At 41.8% G+C, this 16,465-nt stretch overlaps 1 protein-coding gene across 5 annotated transcripts in view; it reads left to right on the top strand.

The window, feature by feature from the left end:
- The window catches only part of CFAP44 (cilia and flagella associated protein 44), a 143,976-nt gene that overhangs the window by 42,511 nt on the left and 85,000 nt on the right, over positions 1 to 16,465 (top strand). For all 5 annotated transcript variants that reach the window (XR_004624728.1, XM_034658557.1, XM_034658567.1 and 2 more), the window contains 5 exons: positions 10,578 to 10,733; positions 11,356 to 11,403; positions 12,159 to 12,258; positions 12,797 to 12,891; positions 16,149 to 16,358. Coding sequence is in view for 4 of the 5 variants with exons in the window: in XM_034658557.1 (XP_034514448.1) it covers positions 10,578 to 10,733; positions 11,356 to 11,403; positions 12,159 to 12,258; positions 12,797 to 12,891; positions 16,149 to 16,358 (609 nt within the window). In the remaining variant the exon portion in view is untranslated. The remainder of the gene's footprint in view (positions 1 to 10,577; positions 10,734 to 11,355; positions 11,404 to 12,158; positions 12,259 to 12,796; positions 12,892 to 16,148; positions 16,359 to 16,465) is intronic.

Raw genomic sequence — 16,465 nt, 5'->3', positions numbered from 1 at the left:
TGGTCATGATGGATAATCCTTTTAATGTACTGTTGGATTCTATTAGCAAGGATCTTGTTGAGGATTTTGGCATCCATATTCATTAGAGAAATCGGTCTGTAATTCTCCTTTTTGAGGGGGTCTTTGCCTGGTTTGGGGATCAAGGTAATATTAGCCTCATAGAATGAGTTTGGTAGCTTTCCTTCTGTTTCTATTTTTTGAAATAGCTTTAGGAGAATAGGTATTATTTCTTCTTTGAATGTTTGGTAGAATTCCCCAGGAAAACCGTCTGGGCCTGGAGTTTTATTATTTGGAAGGTTGTTTATCACTGACTCAATTTCTTCATAGTTAATTGGCCTATTTAAGAAATCTATTTCTTCCTGTTTCAGTCTTGGTAGTTTATAGGTTTCCAGGAAGGCCTCCATCTCTTCCAGATTGTTTAGTTTTTTGGCATATAGCTGTTGATAAAAGTTTCTAATAATCCTTGCAATTTCAATGGTGCTGGTCGTGACCTCTCCCTTTTCAGTCATAATTTTAATAATCTCAGTCCTTTCTCTTTGTTTTTGGACAAGTTTTGCCAGTGGTCTATCAATTTTATGGATTCTCTCAAAGAACCAGCTTCTAGTCCTGTTGATCTGCTCTACTGTGGTTCTGGTCTCTAATTCATTGATTTCTGCTCTAATCTTGGTCAACTCCTTCCTTGTCAGTGGGTTAGGCCTGTCCCTCTGTTGCTGTTCCAGTTTCTTGAGGTGAGAATATAGAAACTGCATTTTAGATTTTTCTATTCTTTTGAGTGAGGCTNATTTTTAATTTCTGTCAGATTCGCTCTCATTTCTGCCCTTAGGGATTCTATATTCTCAGCAACGCTTTCTCTGATGCTTTTTTCAAGTTTACTCATCATCTTGACCATTGTTGCTCTGAATTCCATTTCTGATAATTGGGATACATCCATATGTATTAATTCTGTGGCCGAGGCCAATTCTGTGGCAGAGGCCACAGACTCATTATCTTTTCTTTGCTGGGGGGGACTCCTCCTTCTCATCATTCTGATGAGGAGAGATTGCGGGGCTGTCCAGAGCCCAAGTGTTGACTGGGACCCAGGCCGTGCGCCCTTGTTTTATAGAGATCTTAGGGATGTGGGCTTCTTCCTTAAAGAGTTTATTTATTTATTTGAGAGAGAGAGAGACAGTCAGCAAGAAAGGGAACCCAAGCAGAGGAGTGGGAGAGGAAGAAGCAGGTTCCCGGTGGAGAAGCCCGATGAAGGACTCCTTACGGAGCGTTGTGATCACACCCTAATCCGAAGACAGGTGCTTGGTGACTGCGCCACTCAGGCGCTCCGGATTGTGGGCTTCTTGATTTTTCAGCCTGCCTTCTGGGGGAGGGGCCTCTGGCCGGTACTGNCCATATGTATTAATTCTGTGGCCGAGGCCAATTCTGTGGCAGAGGCCACAGACTCATTATCTTTTCTTTGCTGGGGGGGACTTCTCCTTCTCGTCATTCTGATGAAGAGAGATTGCAGGGTTGTCCAGAGCCCAAGTGTTGACTGGGACCCAGGCCGTGCGCCCTTGTTTTATAGAGATCTTAGGGATGTGGGCTTCTTCCTTAAAGAGTTTATTTATTTATTTGAGAGAGAGAGAGACAGTCAGCAAGAAAGGGAACCCAAGCAGAGGAGTGGGAGAGGAAGAAGCAGGTTCCCGGTGGAGAAGCCCGATGAAGGACTCCTTACGGAGCGTTGTGATCACACCCTAATCCGAAGACAGGTGCTTGGTGACTGCGCCACTCAGGCGCTCCGGGTTGTGGGCTTCTTGATTTTTCAGCCTGCCTTCTGGGGGAGGGGCCTGCCTGCAGGTACTCAGAAAACCCTGTTTGGGTAGAGTCTCTGTGTCCCTTGCGAGGGGGGATGGGGATGGGCACCCTGTGAGCCGGTATTTCCGGGCTTTTGTTGGCGGCTTTCCCTGGTGGTCTGCTGTGCCTCTTCTGAGAGTCAGAGCAGCAGCGGCTGAAATTCAGCCTCTCAGAACAGAGGGATCGCGGATNAAGAGAGATTGCAGGGTTGTCCAGAGCCCAAGTGTTGACTGGGACCCAGGCCGTGCGCCCTTGTTTTATAGAGATCTTAGGGATGTGGGCTTCTTCCTTAAAGAGTTTATTTATTTATTTGAGAGAGAGAGAGACAGTCAGCAAGAAAGGGAACCCAAGCAGAGGAGTGGGAGAGGAAGAAGCAGGTTCCCGGTGGAGAAGCCCGATGAAGGACTCCTTTCCGGAACGTTGTGATCACACCCTAATCCGAAGACAGGTGCTTAATGACTGCGCCACTCAGGCGCTCCGGATTGTGGGCTTCTTGATTTTTCAGCCTGCCTTCTGGGGGAGGGGCCTCTGGCCGGTACTGAGAAAACCCTGTTTGGGTAGAGTCTCCGTGTCCCCTGTGAGGGGGGATGGGGATGGGCACCCTGTGAGCCGGTATTTCCGGGCTTTTGTTCTCTGGCGGCTTTCCCTGGTGGTCTGCTGTGCCTCTTCTGAGAGTCAGAGCAGCAGCGGCTGAAATTCAGCCTCTCAGAACAGAGGGATCGCGGATCATTCTCTACTGATGTTCTGGCCACTTTAACTCTGTTTCTGTTGGTGCTGCTCAACCCTGCAGCATCCCAGGCTGTGCGCCCCACACCCAGCTTCCCAGCCCTCACTTCCAGGGCCGGCGTGTCTCTGTCCTTTGTGTTTCCAACCCCGGCAGCTGCCAGTCGCCAGCCACCCCGCGCGGGTTCCCTGAGCTCCCCGTCTCAGTCTGGTGTTTTGCGGGTGCTGACCGCGAGTCCGCCTGCTCCCCCGTGCAGGTGGCCCTCCAGCCGCCAGCCGCCCCACGCACGCTCCCGGAGCTCCCGGTCTCAGCCTGGATCCAGTGAGCACACCGGAGCTCCGGAGCTCCATGAGATGCTTGGTGGCGCACGCTCCCGGCTCACGGACTCAGTCTGCTGTTTCCAGGGTGGGGGTCCGCGGTCCGCCCGCTCCCTGGTGCAGGTGGCCCGCCAGCTGCCAGCCGCCCCGCGCGCACTCCCGGAGCTCCCGTTCTCAGTCTGCTGTCTCAAGCGTGCGGGTCCGCGGTCCGTCCGCTCCCCAGTGCAGGTGGCTACCGCTTCCCGGCGCCCTGAGAAGGCGGCTCCCTCCCTCTTCTGTTTATCTTCCTATATCTGTGCGTGGTTTCACGGCTCCCCGCTTCGTACCTCGATACTCAGCGCTGGAGATGTTCATTTGTAGAGATCCAGATGTATCTTCCTGCGTCTCAGGCTGATTCCGTGGATGTTCCTGCTGGTCTGGTACCTATTCAGCTCAACTCAGGGGACCGGCTGAAAAAGGGGTCCCTTACTCCTCCGCCATCTTAACCTCCTCCCCAAGAAGAACTGACTTTTGAAAAAAAAAATCAGGGCCTTTTCTTTCTTTTTTTGCAATTTTTAATTCAATTTTCATATAATGTATTAGTTTCAGAGGTAGAGGTCAGTGATTCACCAGTCTTATATGACACCCAGTGCTCATTACATCATGTACCATCCTTAATGTCCACCACTCAGTTACCCCATCCCTGACCCCCCTCCCCTCCAGCAACCCTCAGCTTGTTTCCTATGGCTAAAAGTCTCTAATGGTTTGTCTCCCTTTCTGATTTCATCTTGTTTTATTTTTTCCTCTCTTCCTCTATGATCCTCTCTCTGTTTTGTTTCTTAAATTCCACATATGATTGAGATCATATGATAATTGTCTTTCTCTGATTGACTTATTTCACTTAGCATAATACCCTCTAGTTCCATCTAAGTTGTTGCAAATAGCAAGATTTCATTTTTTTGGTGGCAGACTAGTATTCCATTGTGCGTTTGTATGTGCATACACACACACACACACACACACACCACATCTTTATCCATTCATCTGTTGATGGATATCTGGGCTTTTTCCGTAGTTTGGCTATTGTGGATATTGCTGCTATCAACATTGGGGTGCAGGTGCCTCTTCTGATCACTGCATTTGTTTCTGCGGTGTAAGTACCCAGTAGTGCAATTGCTGGGTTGTAGGGTAGCTCTATTTTCAACTTTTTGAGGAACCTGCATACTGTTTTCCTGAGTGGCTGCACCAGCTTTCATTCCCACCAACAGTGTAAGAGGGTTCCCCTTCTTGGCATCCTCATCTATATCTGTCATTTCCTGAGTTGTTAATTTTAGCCATTCTGACTGGTGTGAGGTGGTATCTCATTGTGGTTTTGATTTGTATTTCCCTGATGCTGAGTGATGTGGAGCATTTTTTCATGTGTCTGTTGGCCATTTGTACATCTTCTTTGGATAAATGTCCATTCATGTCTTCTGCCCATTTCCCGATTGGATTATTTGTTCTCTGGGTGTTGAGTTTGATAAGTTCTTCATAGATCTTGGATATTAGCCCTTTATCTGATAAGACTTTTCTAAATATCTTTTCCCATTCAGTTGCTTGTCTTTTGGTTTTGTCAACTGTTTCCTTTGCTGTGCAAAACCTTGTTATCTCAATGAAGATCCAATAGCTCATTTCTGCCTTTGTTTCCCTTGCCTTGGGAGACGTGTCTGGTAAGAAGTGTTGAGGCCGTGGTTGAAAAGGTTGCTGCCTGTGTTTTCCTCTAGGATTTGGATGGATTCCTGTCTCTGGATTTAAGTCTTTCATCCATTTTGAGTCTATTTTTGTGTATGGTGTAAGGAAATGGCCCAGTTTCATTCTTCTGCATGTGGCTGTCCAGTTTTCCCAACACCATTTGTTGAAGAGACTGTGGGTTTTTTTTTTCCATTAGATTGTCTTTCCTGGTTTATTGAAGACTAGTGGACCATAGAGTTGAGGGCCCATTTCTGGATTCTCTATTCTGTTCCATTGATTTATGTGTCTGTTTTTGTGCCGGTACCATACTGTCTTGATGACTACAGTTTTTTGTAATAGAGCTTGAAGTCCAGAATTGTGATACCACCAGCCTTGCTTTTTTGTTTTTTGTTTTGTGTTTTTTTTCCCAACATTCCTTTGGCCATTTGGGGTCTTTTTTGGTTCCATACAAATTTTAGGATTATTTGTCCCAGGTCTGTGAAAAAAGTTGATGGTATTTTGATAGGGATTGCATAGAATGTGTAGATTGCTGTAGGTAGCATAGACATTTTAACAATACTTGTTCTTCCAATCCATGAGCATTGTGTTTCCATTTCTTTGTATCTTCCTCAATTTCTTTCATGAGTGTTCTAATAGTTTTTTGAGTACAGATCCTTTGACTCTTTGGTTAGATTTGTTAGGTATAATTACAATTTCTGTGCAATTGCAAGTGAACTTGACTCCTTAATTTCTTTTGTCTCATTGTTAGTGTATAGAAATGCAACTGATTTCTGTGCACTGATTTTATATCTTGCCACTTTGCTGAATTCCTATATGAGTTCTAGCAATTTTGGGGTGGAGTCTTTTGGGTATTCCACATAGAGTATCATGTCATCAACAAAGTGTGAGAATTTGACTTCTTTGCCTGTTTGGGTGCCTTTTATTTCTTTTTGTTGTCTGCTGGCTGAGGTTAGGACTACTAGTACTATGCTGAACAGCAGTAGTGATAGTGGACATCCCTGCCATGTTCCTGACCTTAGGGGAAAAGCTCTCAGTTTTTGCCCATTGAGAATGATATTTGCTGTAGGCTTTTGGTATATAGCTTTTATAATATTGAGTTATGTGCCCTGTATCTCACACTGTGAAGAGTTTTAAGAAAGGATGCTGTAGGGACACCTGGGTGGCTCAGTTGGTTAAATGTCTGCCCACGTCAGGCTCCTTGTTTAGTGGGGAGCCTGTTTCTACTTCTACCGCTCCTCTGTTTGTGGTTTCTCTCTCTCTGACAAATAAATAAAACCTTAAAGAAAAAAAAGAAAGGATGCTATACTTTGTCAAATGCTTTTTCTGCATGTATTGAGAGGATCATATGGTTCTTGTTCTTCTTTTATTAATGTAGTGTATCACATTGATTTGTGGATGTTGAACCACCCTTGCAGCCCAGGTGTAAATCCCACTTGGTCGTGGTGAATAATCCTTTTAAGGTACTGTTGGATATTCTAGTATTTTGGTGAGAATTTTGACATCCATGTTCATCAGGAATACTGGTCTGTAATTCTGCTTTTTGCTGGGGTCTTTGTCTGGTTTTGGGATCAAGGTAATGCTGGCCTCATTGAAAGAATTTGGAAGTTTTCCTTCCATTTCTATTTTTTGGAACAGTTTCAGAAGAATAGGTATTAATTCTTTAAATGTTTGGTAGAAGTCCCCTGAGAAGCCTTCTGGTCCTTGGCTCTTGTTTGTTGGGAGATTTTTGATTACTGCTTCAATTTCCTTGATGGTTGTGGGTGCGTTCAGGTTTTCTATTTCTTCCTGTTTCAGTTTTGGTAGTCTATACATCTCTAGGAATGCATCCATTTCTTCCAGATTGCCTAATTTGTTTGCATATAGTTGCTCATAATATGTTCTTATAATTGTTTTTATTTCTTCAGTGTGGGTTATGATCTCTCCTCTTTCATTCATGATTTTATTTATTTGGGTCCTTTCTCTTCTTTTGGAGAAGTCTGGTCAGGGATTTATAAATTTTATTAATTCTTTCAAAGAACCAGCTCCTAGTTTCATTGATCTCTTCTACTGTTCTTTTGGTTTCTATTTCATTCATATCTGTTTTAATGTTTATTCTCTTCTCCTGCTGTGTTTAGGCTTTATTTGCTGTTCTTTCTCCACCTCCGTTAGGTGTAAGGTTAGGTTGTATATTCGAAACCTTTCTTGTTTCTTGAGAAAGGTTTGTATTGCTATATATTTCCCTCTAAGGACCACCTTTGCTGTGTCCCAAAAGTTTTGAAGAGTTGTGTTTTCATTTTCATTTGTTTCCATGAATTTTTAAAATTCTTCTTTAATTTCCTGGTTGATCCATTCATTCTTTAGTAGAGTGCTCTTTAGCCTCCATTTATTTGAGTTCTTTCCAAATTTCCTCTTGTGATTGAGTTCCATTTTCAAAACATTGTGGTCCACAAATATGCTGGGAATGATCCCAGTCTTTTGGTACCAGTTGAGACCTGATTTGTGACCCAGTATGTGATCTATTCTGGAGAATGTTTCATGTGCACTTGAGAAGAATGTGTATTTGTTGCTTTAGGATGGAATGCTCTGAATATACCTGTGAAGTCCATCTGGTTCAGTGTGTCATGCAAAGCCCTTATTTCCTTGTTGATCTTCTGCTTGGATGATCTGTCCATTGCTGTGAGTGAGGTGTAAAGTCCTCTACCATTATTTTATTATTATTGATATGTTTCTTTGATTTTGTTATTAATTGGCTTATGTATTTGGCTATTCCCATGTTAGGGGCATAAATATTTACAATTGTTAGATCTTGTTGGATAGACCCTTTAATTATGATATAGTGTCTTTCCTCATCTCTTATTACCATCTTTGGTTTAAAATCTAATTTGTCTGATATAAGGATTGTCACCCCAGCTTTCTTTTGATGACCATTAGCATGATAAGTGGTTTTCTGCCCCTTCACTTTAAATCTGGAGGTGTCTTTGGGCCTAAAGTGAGACTCTCGAAGATGGCTTATTGATGACTTATTGCTTTTTTATCCACTCTGATATGTTGTGTCTTTTGATTGGGGCAATTAGTGCATTTACATTCAGAGTAACTATTGAAAGATATGAATTTAGTGCCATTGTATTACCTGTAAAGTCACTGTTTATGTTGTATCTGTTCCTTTCTGATCTATGTTATTTTTGGGCTCTCTCTTTGCTTAAAGGATCCCTTTTAATATATCTTGCAGGGCTGGTTTAGTGATCACAAATTCTTTTAGCTTCTATTTGTCCTGGAAGCTTTTTATCTCTCCTATTTTGAATGACATCCTAGCTGGATTAAAGTATTCTTGGCTGCATATTTTTCTCATTTAGCACCATGAATATATCGTGCCAGTCTTTTCTGGCCTGCCAGGTCTGTGTGGATAGGTCTGCTGCCAATCTAATGTTTCTATCCTTGTAGGTTACAGACCTCTTGTCTCAAGCTGTTTTTAGGATTTTCTCTTCATCTCTGAGATTTGCAAGTTTTACTGTTACATGTCGAGGTGTTTACCTCTTTTTATTGACTTTTTTTGTGTGTGAGGGGGGCTTCTTTGTGCCTCCTGGACTTGAATGCCTGTTTCCTTCCCCAGATTAAGAAAGTTCTCCATTAAAATTTGCTCCAGTTATACCTCCTGCTCCCCTCTTTCTCTCTTTCCTCTTCCCCTGGGAACCCAATTATTCTAATATTTCACTTTATGGCATCACTCATCTCTCAAATTCCCCCTCATGATCTAGTAGCTGTTTCTCTTTTTTTCAGTTCCTTTATTGTCCATCATTTGGTCTTCTATATCACTAATTCTCTCTTCTGTCTCATTTTTCCTAGCAGTTAAAGCCTCCATTTTTGATTGTATCTCATTAATATACCTTTTTTATTTCGACTTGATTAGATTTTAGTTCTTTTATTTCTCCAGAAAGGGATTCTCTAGTGTCTTCTGTGCTTTTTTCCAAGCCCAGCTAATATCTTTATAATCATTATTCTGAATTCTAGTTCTGGCATCTTACTTATATCCATACTGATTAGGTCCCTGGCAATCAGTATGACCTCTTGTTCTCTTTTTGAGGTGAGTTCTTCTGTCTTGTCATTCTGTCCAGAGCAGAATAGATGAATGAGAGAATAAAATACTAAAAGGGCAACAATGACACTAGAGGAATATACACTAAACAAATCAGAAGAGACCAAAACCTGAAAAAAATATATATATACATACATATAATCAGACAAGTGAACAGAGCAGAGCAATACACTGGATCCTGTGTGTATTTTGGTCTGTTAGAAAACTGTATCCCAAAGTTGTAAAGAAAAAAAAACTTATATGTACAAAAATAAAATTAAATACAGTGAAAGGATAGACTGTAACTATTAAAAAAAAAAAGGAAGAAAAAAGAAGGAATATAAACAGACAGGTGAAGAGAACAGAGCCATACACTATATCCTGAGTGTAATTTCGTCAGTTTGTTAGAAGAAACTACATCTCAAACTTGTAAAGAAAGAAAAACTTATATATACATATACACAAAAATACAAATACATTGAAAGGATGGAATGTTAACTGTAAAGATGAAAATTAAAAAAGACTAATAAAAAGAAAAAAGATTAAAAAGAGAAAAAAAAAGAATATGATCAGACAAGTGAAGGGAACAGAGCCATACACTAGATTCTGGGTATATTTTGGTCTGTTTGTTAGAAGAAACTGCACTCCAAAATTGTATATATAAGTTTTTCTTTACAAAAACAAAATTAAATACAATGAAAGGATAAAATGTTACTGTAAAAATGTAAATTAGAAAAGATTTTTAAAAAGTTGATAAAATAAGAAATTGGGTGAAAAAGGAAAGAGAAAATGAAAATTGAAAGACTAAAGAATCTTGGGGGGGGAAACATGATTTTTATATACTAATTTCCCCCAGCACTGGAGTTTTGCAGTTCCCTATGATCGGTAGACTGAGTCATGGCTAGATGTTCTTGCTGATCTTCTGGGGGAGGAGCCTGTAGTGCTGATTCGCAGGTGTCTTTGCGCCACGTGGAAGTGCACCACCCTTGCCAGGGGGCCAGGCTAAGTAAGCGACTCCTCTGGTTTGCTCTATGTGGCTTTTGTTCCCTGAAGGCTTTCTATGCAGCTTTAGAGAACAAGAATGAAAATGGCGGCCTCCCAATCTCCAGCTCAGGGCCGCACTCCTCAGTGTGCCTTCAGAGGAAAGCAGTCACTCCCTCCTGTCAGCCTGGTGTCTGTCCAAACCCCGTGCTCACCTAGCCTGTGACCAAACATTTCTACCTCAGGCCCTCCACCCGTTTTGAGTCTCCAAACCCTGCATACTCCTGCAGCACCCCCCCCCCATTCCTCCCGGGGGGGAGGGGCAAGAAGCGGGGTCTTGCTGGTTCTGCCGCTTGCTGGGCTCCTGCCTGGTGGCGAGCAGTTGCCCGGCCCTGCTGTGGTTCATGGTATATGGTAACCATGAGCTGAAAGCCCACCTCTGGGCTCTCTGGCAGCCGGCTTCCCCGCTCCAATGCTTGGGCGCTCTGCAGCTCTCAGGCACCCCCGGTTTTCCTGTGACCCCAGGGATCCTGAGGCCACACTGTCCCAGCTAAGATTCTGCCTACTTCACCACCTGGGGACCTTTCAGGTAGGGATGTCCTTCACCAGAACAGACTTCTAAAAGTTTTGATTTTGTGCTCCGCTGCTCTGTCACTGTCTGGTAGCCGGCTGACGGAGTTTCTCCCACCCCCACCCCCCACAGTCTGTCTTCCCATATATCACCTCAGATTCACTTCTCCACACCTCCTACCTTGCAGAAAGTAGTCTCTTTTCTATTCAGAGTTGCAGCTATTCTTTTCTTAGATATTGAGTTCACAGATATTCAGAATGATTTGATAGCTATCTCGCTGAATTCCTGGGACCAGACAAAACTAAGGTCTCCTCCGCCGCCATCAGTCAGGGCCTTTTCTTATAAGAAATATAAATTCAGAAACTGCTGACTAATTAAAATATTTTCTTATTTTATAAGATCTGGGATTTTGAGACAGTAGATACCGCTGATTCTTTTGATGATACTGGATTGTTAGAGATTGAGCCCATTAATGAACTTCAAGTAGGAAAGAACGTCAAACTCTTCTCTATGATAAAAATGAAGGAGATTGGAAGTAACTTTTGGTTGGCTCAGGTAAGTTGTGTTCTTCTGTCTTGGCTCATTAAAGTTACCTAGACATAAAATTAAAATACTAACATAATTTATTGTCACAGTAAGTCCATTTTACTATTAAGACTACTATTAATAGGTCAATGAAGAGTACCTGAACTTTGGTATCTAGTTGACATGTATTTTATACATAGACAACCAATGAACATTCTTTTTTTTTTTTTTTTTACGATTTTATTTATTTGTTCGGCAGAGATAGAGACAGCCAGCGAGAGAGGGAACACAAGCAGGGGGAGTGGGAGAGGAAGAAGCAGGCTCATAGTGGAGGAGCCTGACGTGGGGCTTGATCCCGTAATGCCGGGATCACGCCCTGAGCCGAAGGCAGATGCTTAACCACTGTGCCACCCAGGCGCCCCCCAATGAACATTCTTATTATATTAAACTGACTATATGTATTATGGAAATGCTTTATTGTGTGTTCTAAAATATATAGAAGTTGTTTTTGTTAAATTTCAATCACACTTTAAAACATAGGTAAGCTTTTGGTATTACTGTTTGTCCTTTACTTTAGATCACAGGAAGAAAATTCTTTTTATTTGATAAATGCTAAAAATGATAAACTATTATTAGATATTTAATTTTTTAGGATGCCAGTGGAGCCATATGGAAGCTTGACCTTAGTTTTTCAAATATTGTAAGTTGTCTATTTTATTTTTTCCCTAATTTTTTATAACAAATATCTGTTCTTCTTTAAAAGATACTTTATCTTTCTCCATATTTGATCATTGTTGCCATCAAAAACTTACCCAACATGTCCTAGTCCTGAGAATTTATTCTCTCTCTCTCTGATTTTACAAAAAAAGGGGCTCTCTCAGCAAACTTTACCAGAAGAGTGGCGGTGACAGTGCCTAATGTTATCCACTGTTTTACAGTTGTCATAAACTTATGGTATTGTCATTTATATTATCTCCTGCAACACTCACGGCTACCCTGATGAACAGGTAGACAGTTGCCATCACCTCATTTTACTGGTGAAGAAGTGGAAAGCCTTCAAGAGCAAAGCAGTACTGTTTCTCCTAATTCCAAAGTCCAGCACTCTTTGTAGCCTTTTATGTTTTTTTCTTCTTTTTTAAGATTTATTTTAGAGTTGGGGGAGGGGTGGGGGAGAGGGAGAGAGAGAATCTCAGGTAGACTCCCTGCTGAGCGTGGAGCCTGATGTGGGGCTCCATCTCACCACTCTGAGATCATGACCTGAGTAGAAACTAAGAGTTGGATTTTTAGCTGACTGAGACACCCAGGGGCCCCAACCGATTAGACTTTTAAAAATTTCTATTCAGATAAAATTACATGTATGTTATAGGGTTCTATTTATATTTTTAAAAACTTGACCTTAATTTGATGTTAACTTATCTTTAAGATCTAATAGGATTTCTGTCTCTTTATTATCAGACCCAAGATCCAGACTGCCTCTTCTCCTTCCATTCTGGAGCTGTCGAAGCCTTGGCAGTCTCTCCCCTCACTTACCTCATGGCCACTACTGCCTTGGATTGTGAGTAGGAACTCTAAATGAAAATACATCTGGTCTTTTTTGTTTTGTTTTCCACACAAAATTTTATGTGTTTGATGACAAGCATTTGAGAACTTTTCCAAAAGGTAAGCCTTTTGATGCAAGTGAGGTGAGTTTTTATGGAGGGGAGAGGAGCTAAATAACTTGGTTATTGTGAAAGATAAAGGACACGGTCAGTTACTCACAAAAATGCCATTCATTTTGATATTCATGCCTTTCTTATTTATTTATTTTTTTATCACCTTCTTTCTTCCTTCTTGATCCATGGTGAATCTTTTGTGGGCTATGCAAGGTGAAATTAATCCATCAGTCAATCACCAGTTGTTTACTTTATTATCCATACTTACATATTGCCTGGTTGAGGGTATACATGTAAATTTTTGACTAAAGAAAGCCTATTAGATTATTAGTTGATTTATTTATGAAATTTCTTGTTATAATGCTCAACATGTTCAGTGATCCAAGGTTATTTAAAAAGATGCCGTATATATTTGTTTCTTTTAAAACTGTCTTTCTGTAGGCTCTGTTCGAATCTATGATTTTGCTAGCAAAACTCCTTTGGCTCAGATGAAATTCAAACAAGGAGGTACGGCCCTTGCGTGGGTACCCCGACTGGTGAGTTAATGATAATGAACTTCTGGAATCTCTTGGTAAATATGGCATATCAGTGCTATTTCTTAGAAATATATTACATGACTCTGGATTTTAGAGAAGAATAAAAATTTTAACTTAGTTTATTCACTGACAATGTGATAGAAATCATATGACCTTGCTTTTGTGGTTTTGGTCCTGCTTTAATGAAAATCTATTTTTGTGCCACTTGCAGGTTAATAATCATTTCATGTTACAAAATAATTACTCAACAGAATTTTGTGTATCTATCCTCTGACTGTGATTTCAGTCCTTCTACTTATAATTCCAGCATGCCTGCAATGTGCTGGGTCTTGTTCTAGCTTCTGGGAATATAGTGATGAACAGAAAGACAAAAATACTTGCCCTCATGCATCTTACACTTTAGTGGGAGAGAGGAGGCAGAAATGGACAATAAAGAAAAATAAGTGGGGCACCTGGGTGGCTCAGTCGTTAAGTGCCTGCCTTCGGCTCAGGGCATGATCCTGGAGTCCTGGGATGGAGCCCCAGGTCAGGCTCCTCTGCTGGGAGCCTGCTTCTTCCTCTCACACTCCCCCTGCTGTGTTCCCTCTCTCACTGGCTGTCTCTCTGTCAAATAAATAAACAAAATCTTTAAAAAAGAAAAGAAAGAAAAGAAAAAGAAAAAAGTAACATATGTGATGTGTTAGATAATGATAAGACCTATGGGAAAAAAGTTAGGCAGAGATAGGGAGTTGTCCTTGCTATCCATTGCTAGGTAATGAACTACTACAAAATGTAGTGGCATAAAACAGCAGTCATTTTATTTTGCTCATATGCTGTCTGGATTGGGAAACCAGATAGGTGACAACAGCAGTGGACTGTCTCTGCTTCATCATGTCTGGGCCCTGGAATCATGTAAAGGCTTCTTTATCATCGGTCTGGCACCTGGGTTGAAGGCTGGGCTAAGCTGGGATGTCAATAGGAGTGCCTACCTGATAGCCTCTTCACGTGGCTTGTGCACAGCATGGGGGCCTCAGGGCAGGCACACACTTTTTAAATGGCAGCTCAGCACTCCCAGATTTAGCATTCCCATATACAGGCAGATGCTGCTGACCTTGGAAGTCATATAATGTCAGTTGTACTGTACTCACTTGAGCGAAGCAGTCTCAGTGCCCACCCAGATTCAAGGAGGGGGGGGACTTAAATGCCATCTCTGTATGGCAGGCATGCCAAAGATTTTGCAGCTAGGTTTTTAAAATATCATGGGAGTATTTGGGGGAGTGATTTATCCTTACTGTTTTGGGTTGAAATCAAAGAGAAAATGTTCCAGGACCAAAATAAATGTGGAAATGACTGGAATGGAGGAGAATTTCATGATGAAATCAAGACCAGGAGGAGAACTCAGGCCAGGCGGTAGAGGCAGAACAATAAGGTTAGAATAGGTAGAAACCAGAGTGTTTGCTTAACAAACCTGGCTGACTCTTTATCCTACTTCATTTACACTCTTACCTGAAGTATTTAAAATACAGCCATATAATTAAATCATTTATACGGATGGTTGTACAATGTTCATAGAATGTTTCCTTTTTTAGCCTCCTATCCAAGCAATGATCATTGGATATCATGATAGAATTAAATGCCCTGTCTTTATATCCTCTTGCTTTTCTAGAAAACTCCGTATCTTTATGACTCCGCTCAGGTCAAACATCCTCTTCTGAATAGCCCTCTGTGGCCCTACCTTCAAGTCCAGCTAGGCACCCCTTCCTCTGTGATACATACCAATTTTATGAACCTTATCACAATGTACTAAGATGAATTGCTTTATTGTCTCTTTCCCACCAGACTGCTCTTCATGGGTGACAAATACACTTTATTCTTCTTTGAACCTCTAGTGCCTCCCCAGTACATTTAGGCACATAGCAAATTAACAATATTCAACTGAAGTTGGATGGAGTACAGCTTTTTTATTACCAAGACTCATAACTGCCTGGCCTTAGCGATGATCACTCTGCTCTAAAGAATATCAGGGCTCTCGCCTTTGTCCCATGAAAGCAGATTTAGTGTATTCAGACACTGCTAGGTTTCTTTCTCCAGCCCAGACTTCTCCTCTGAGCTGTAGATGATGTGTCACCCTCATTTTGAGATCTCCAAGGGAACCTCAAACCCAACATGTCGAGGACTAGATTCATGATGCTCTGCAGGACTCCAACCAGCCCCCCTCCAAAACGATAATAGCAACAACAAACCACACAGACGCTTGGCTCCCTTCCACTGTTTTCTATCTCAGTAAATGTCTCAGTCATCCTTGACACCTCCCTCTGCCCTTCTCCCCTGTCTTCAGTTGTCACCAAAAAGGGCCATTATAGCTCTCTCTAAACTATGCCCGTATCCCTTCTCTCCATGATGCCACTTCAGACCAAGTGACCACAATTACTCTCCTGGAGTAAGGCAGCCATCTCTTTAAAGGTCTCACCAAAGGTCTCCCTGCATCAAACCTCAGCCATTTCAGTTCTAGTTTGCACAATGCAGCTAAGATGACATTTTCAAAATAGCAAATCTGATCATGTCACCCTTTCCACATGCATGCACACACAAACGTACCCAAACCCCCAACTAAAAAGCTTTCGATGGCTTTCCACAGCTCTTGGACTGAGCACTATCCTTAATGTGACATGTAAGCCGCTTTGCAACCTGGGCCTTGCTTATCTCCCTCTTTAGCTTCTTTTCTGCCACATAACCTTTGCACAAGCTCTATCCTCTCCCAGGAGTGCTTCTCCCATCTCCCTGACCTTAATTTCTGGGCATCTTTCTGGTCTCCGTTCCACCATCTCTTCCTGAAGGAAGCCCTCAGTCTAGCTCAGCTTTCGTTATATGCCCTCAGAGATTGTTTCTTTCCTTTAGCATTTATTTCCGTTCATAATTTTGCATTCATCTGTGTGATTAATGTCTGTCCTCCCCCTGGACCATAAATTCTGTGAAACCAGGGACAAACTGTTTATCCTCACCCTTGAGTTGCTGGTGATAGGTGCCTGGCACATGGTAGACACACTCCACCAGTGTTTGTGCCTCAGGTGTTTGAATTGCCATTGTTTACCCATCCATCATCAGCAGTGATAAGGAACTGTCCTAGAATAGATGGAGGTTACCAGAAAGTGGTACAAGGAATTACCAATGAGCAATGTTAAATTATGTGGCTAAATAAAATACAGAGTTATTGGTTATGTTGTCCAACTTTCTTAATCAACTAATTTCAGATTTGTTACATTAAATTTTTGTTCAAGGTAAACTACACTGGAGCACAGATTATTGTAGGATTCGAAGATGGGGTGGTTCGAATACTTGAACTTTACGATCCAAAAGGGCTCACAGTTTTTGCAGGACGGAAGAAAATTTCTGATGCAGATATTAATTTGAGACAGGTTTTCAAACCCCATACTGCTCGTGTCACTGCTTTAGCTTATGAACGTGATGGAGAAATTCTAGCTACAGGGGTAAGTGGTAGATTTCCTTTTGTTTCCTCTTGAGCTTTCATGGTTAAACTTATCCGTGTTCCTACGTGATGATAACTTATTTGTTGATGTACATTTTAGAAAAAAAC

The sequence above is a fragment of the Ailuropoda melanoleuca genome, chromosome 1, assembly GCF_002007445.2.
Source record: "Ailuropoda melanoleuca isolate Jingjing chromosome 1, ASM200744v2, whole genome shotgun sequence".
Classification (NCBI taxonomy): domain Eukaryota; kingdom Metazoa; phylum Chordata; class Mammalia; order Carnivora; family Ursidae; genus Ailuropoda; species Ailuropoda melanoleuca.
The sequence above is the reverse complement of the archived record's forward strand: the minus strand, read 5'-3'. Positions and strand labels throughout refer to the sequence as shown.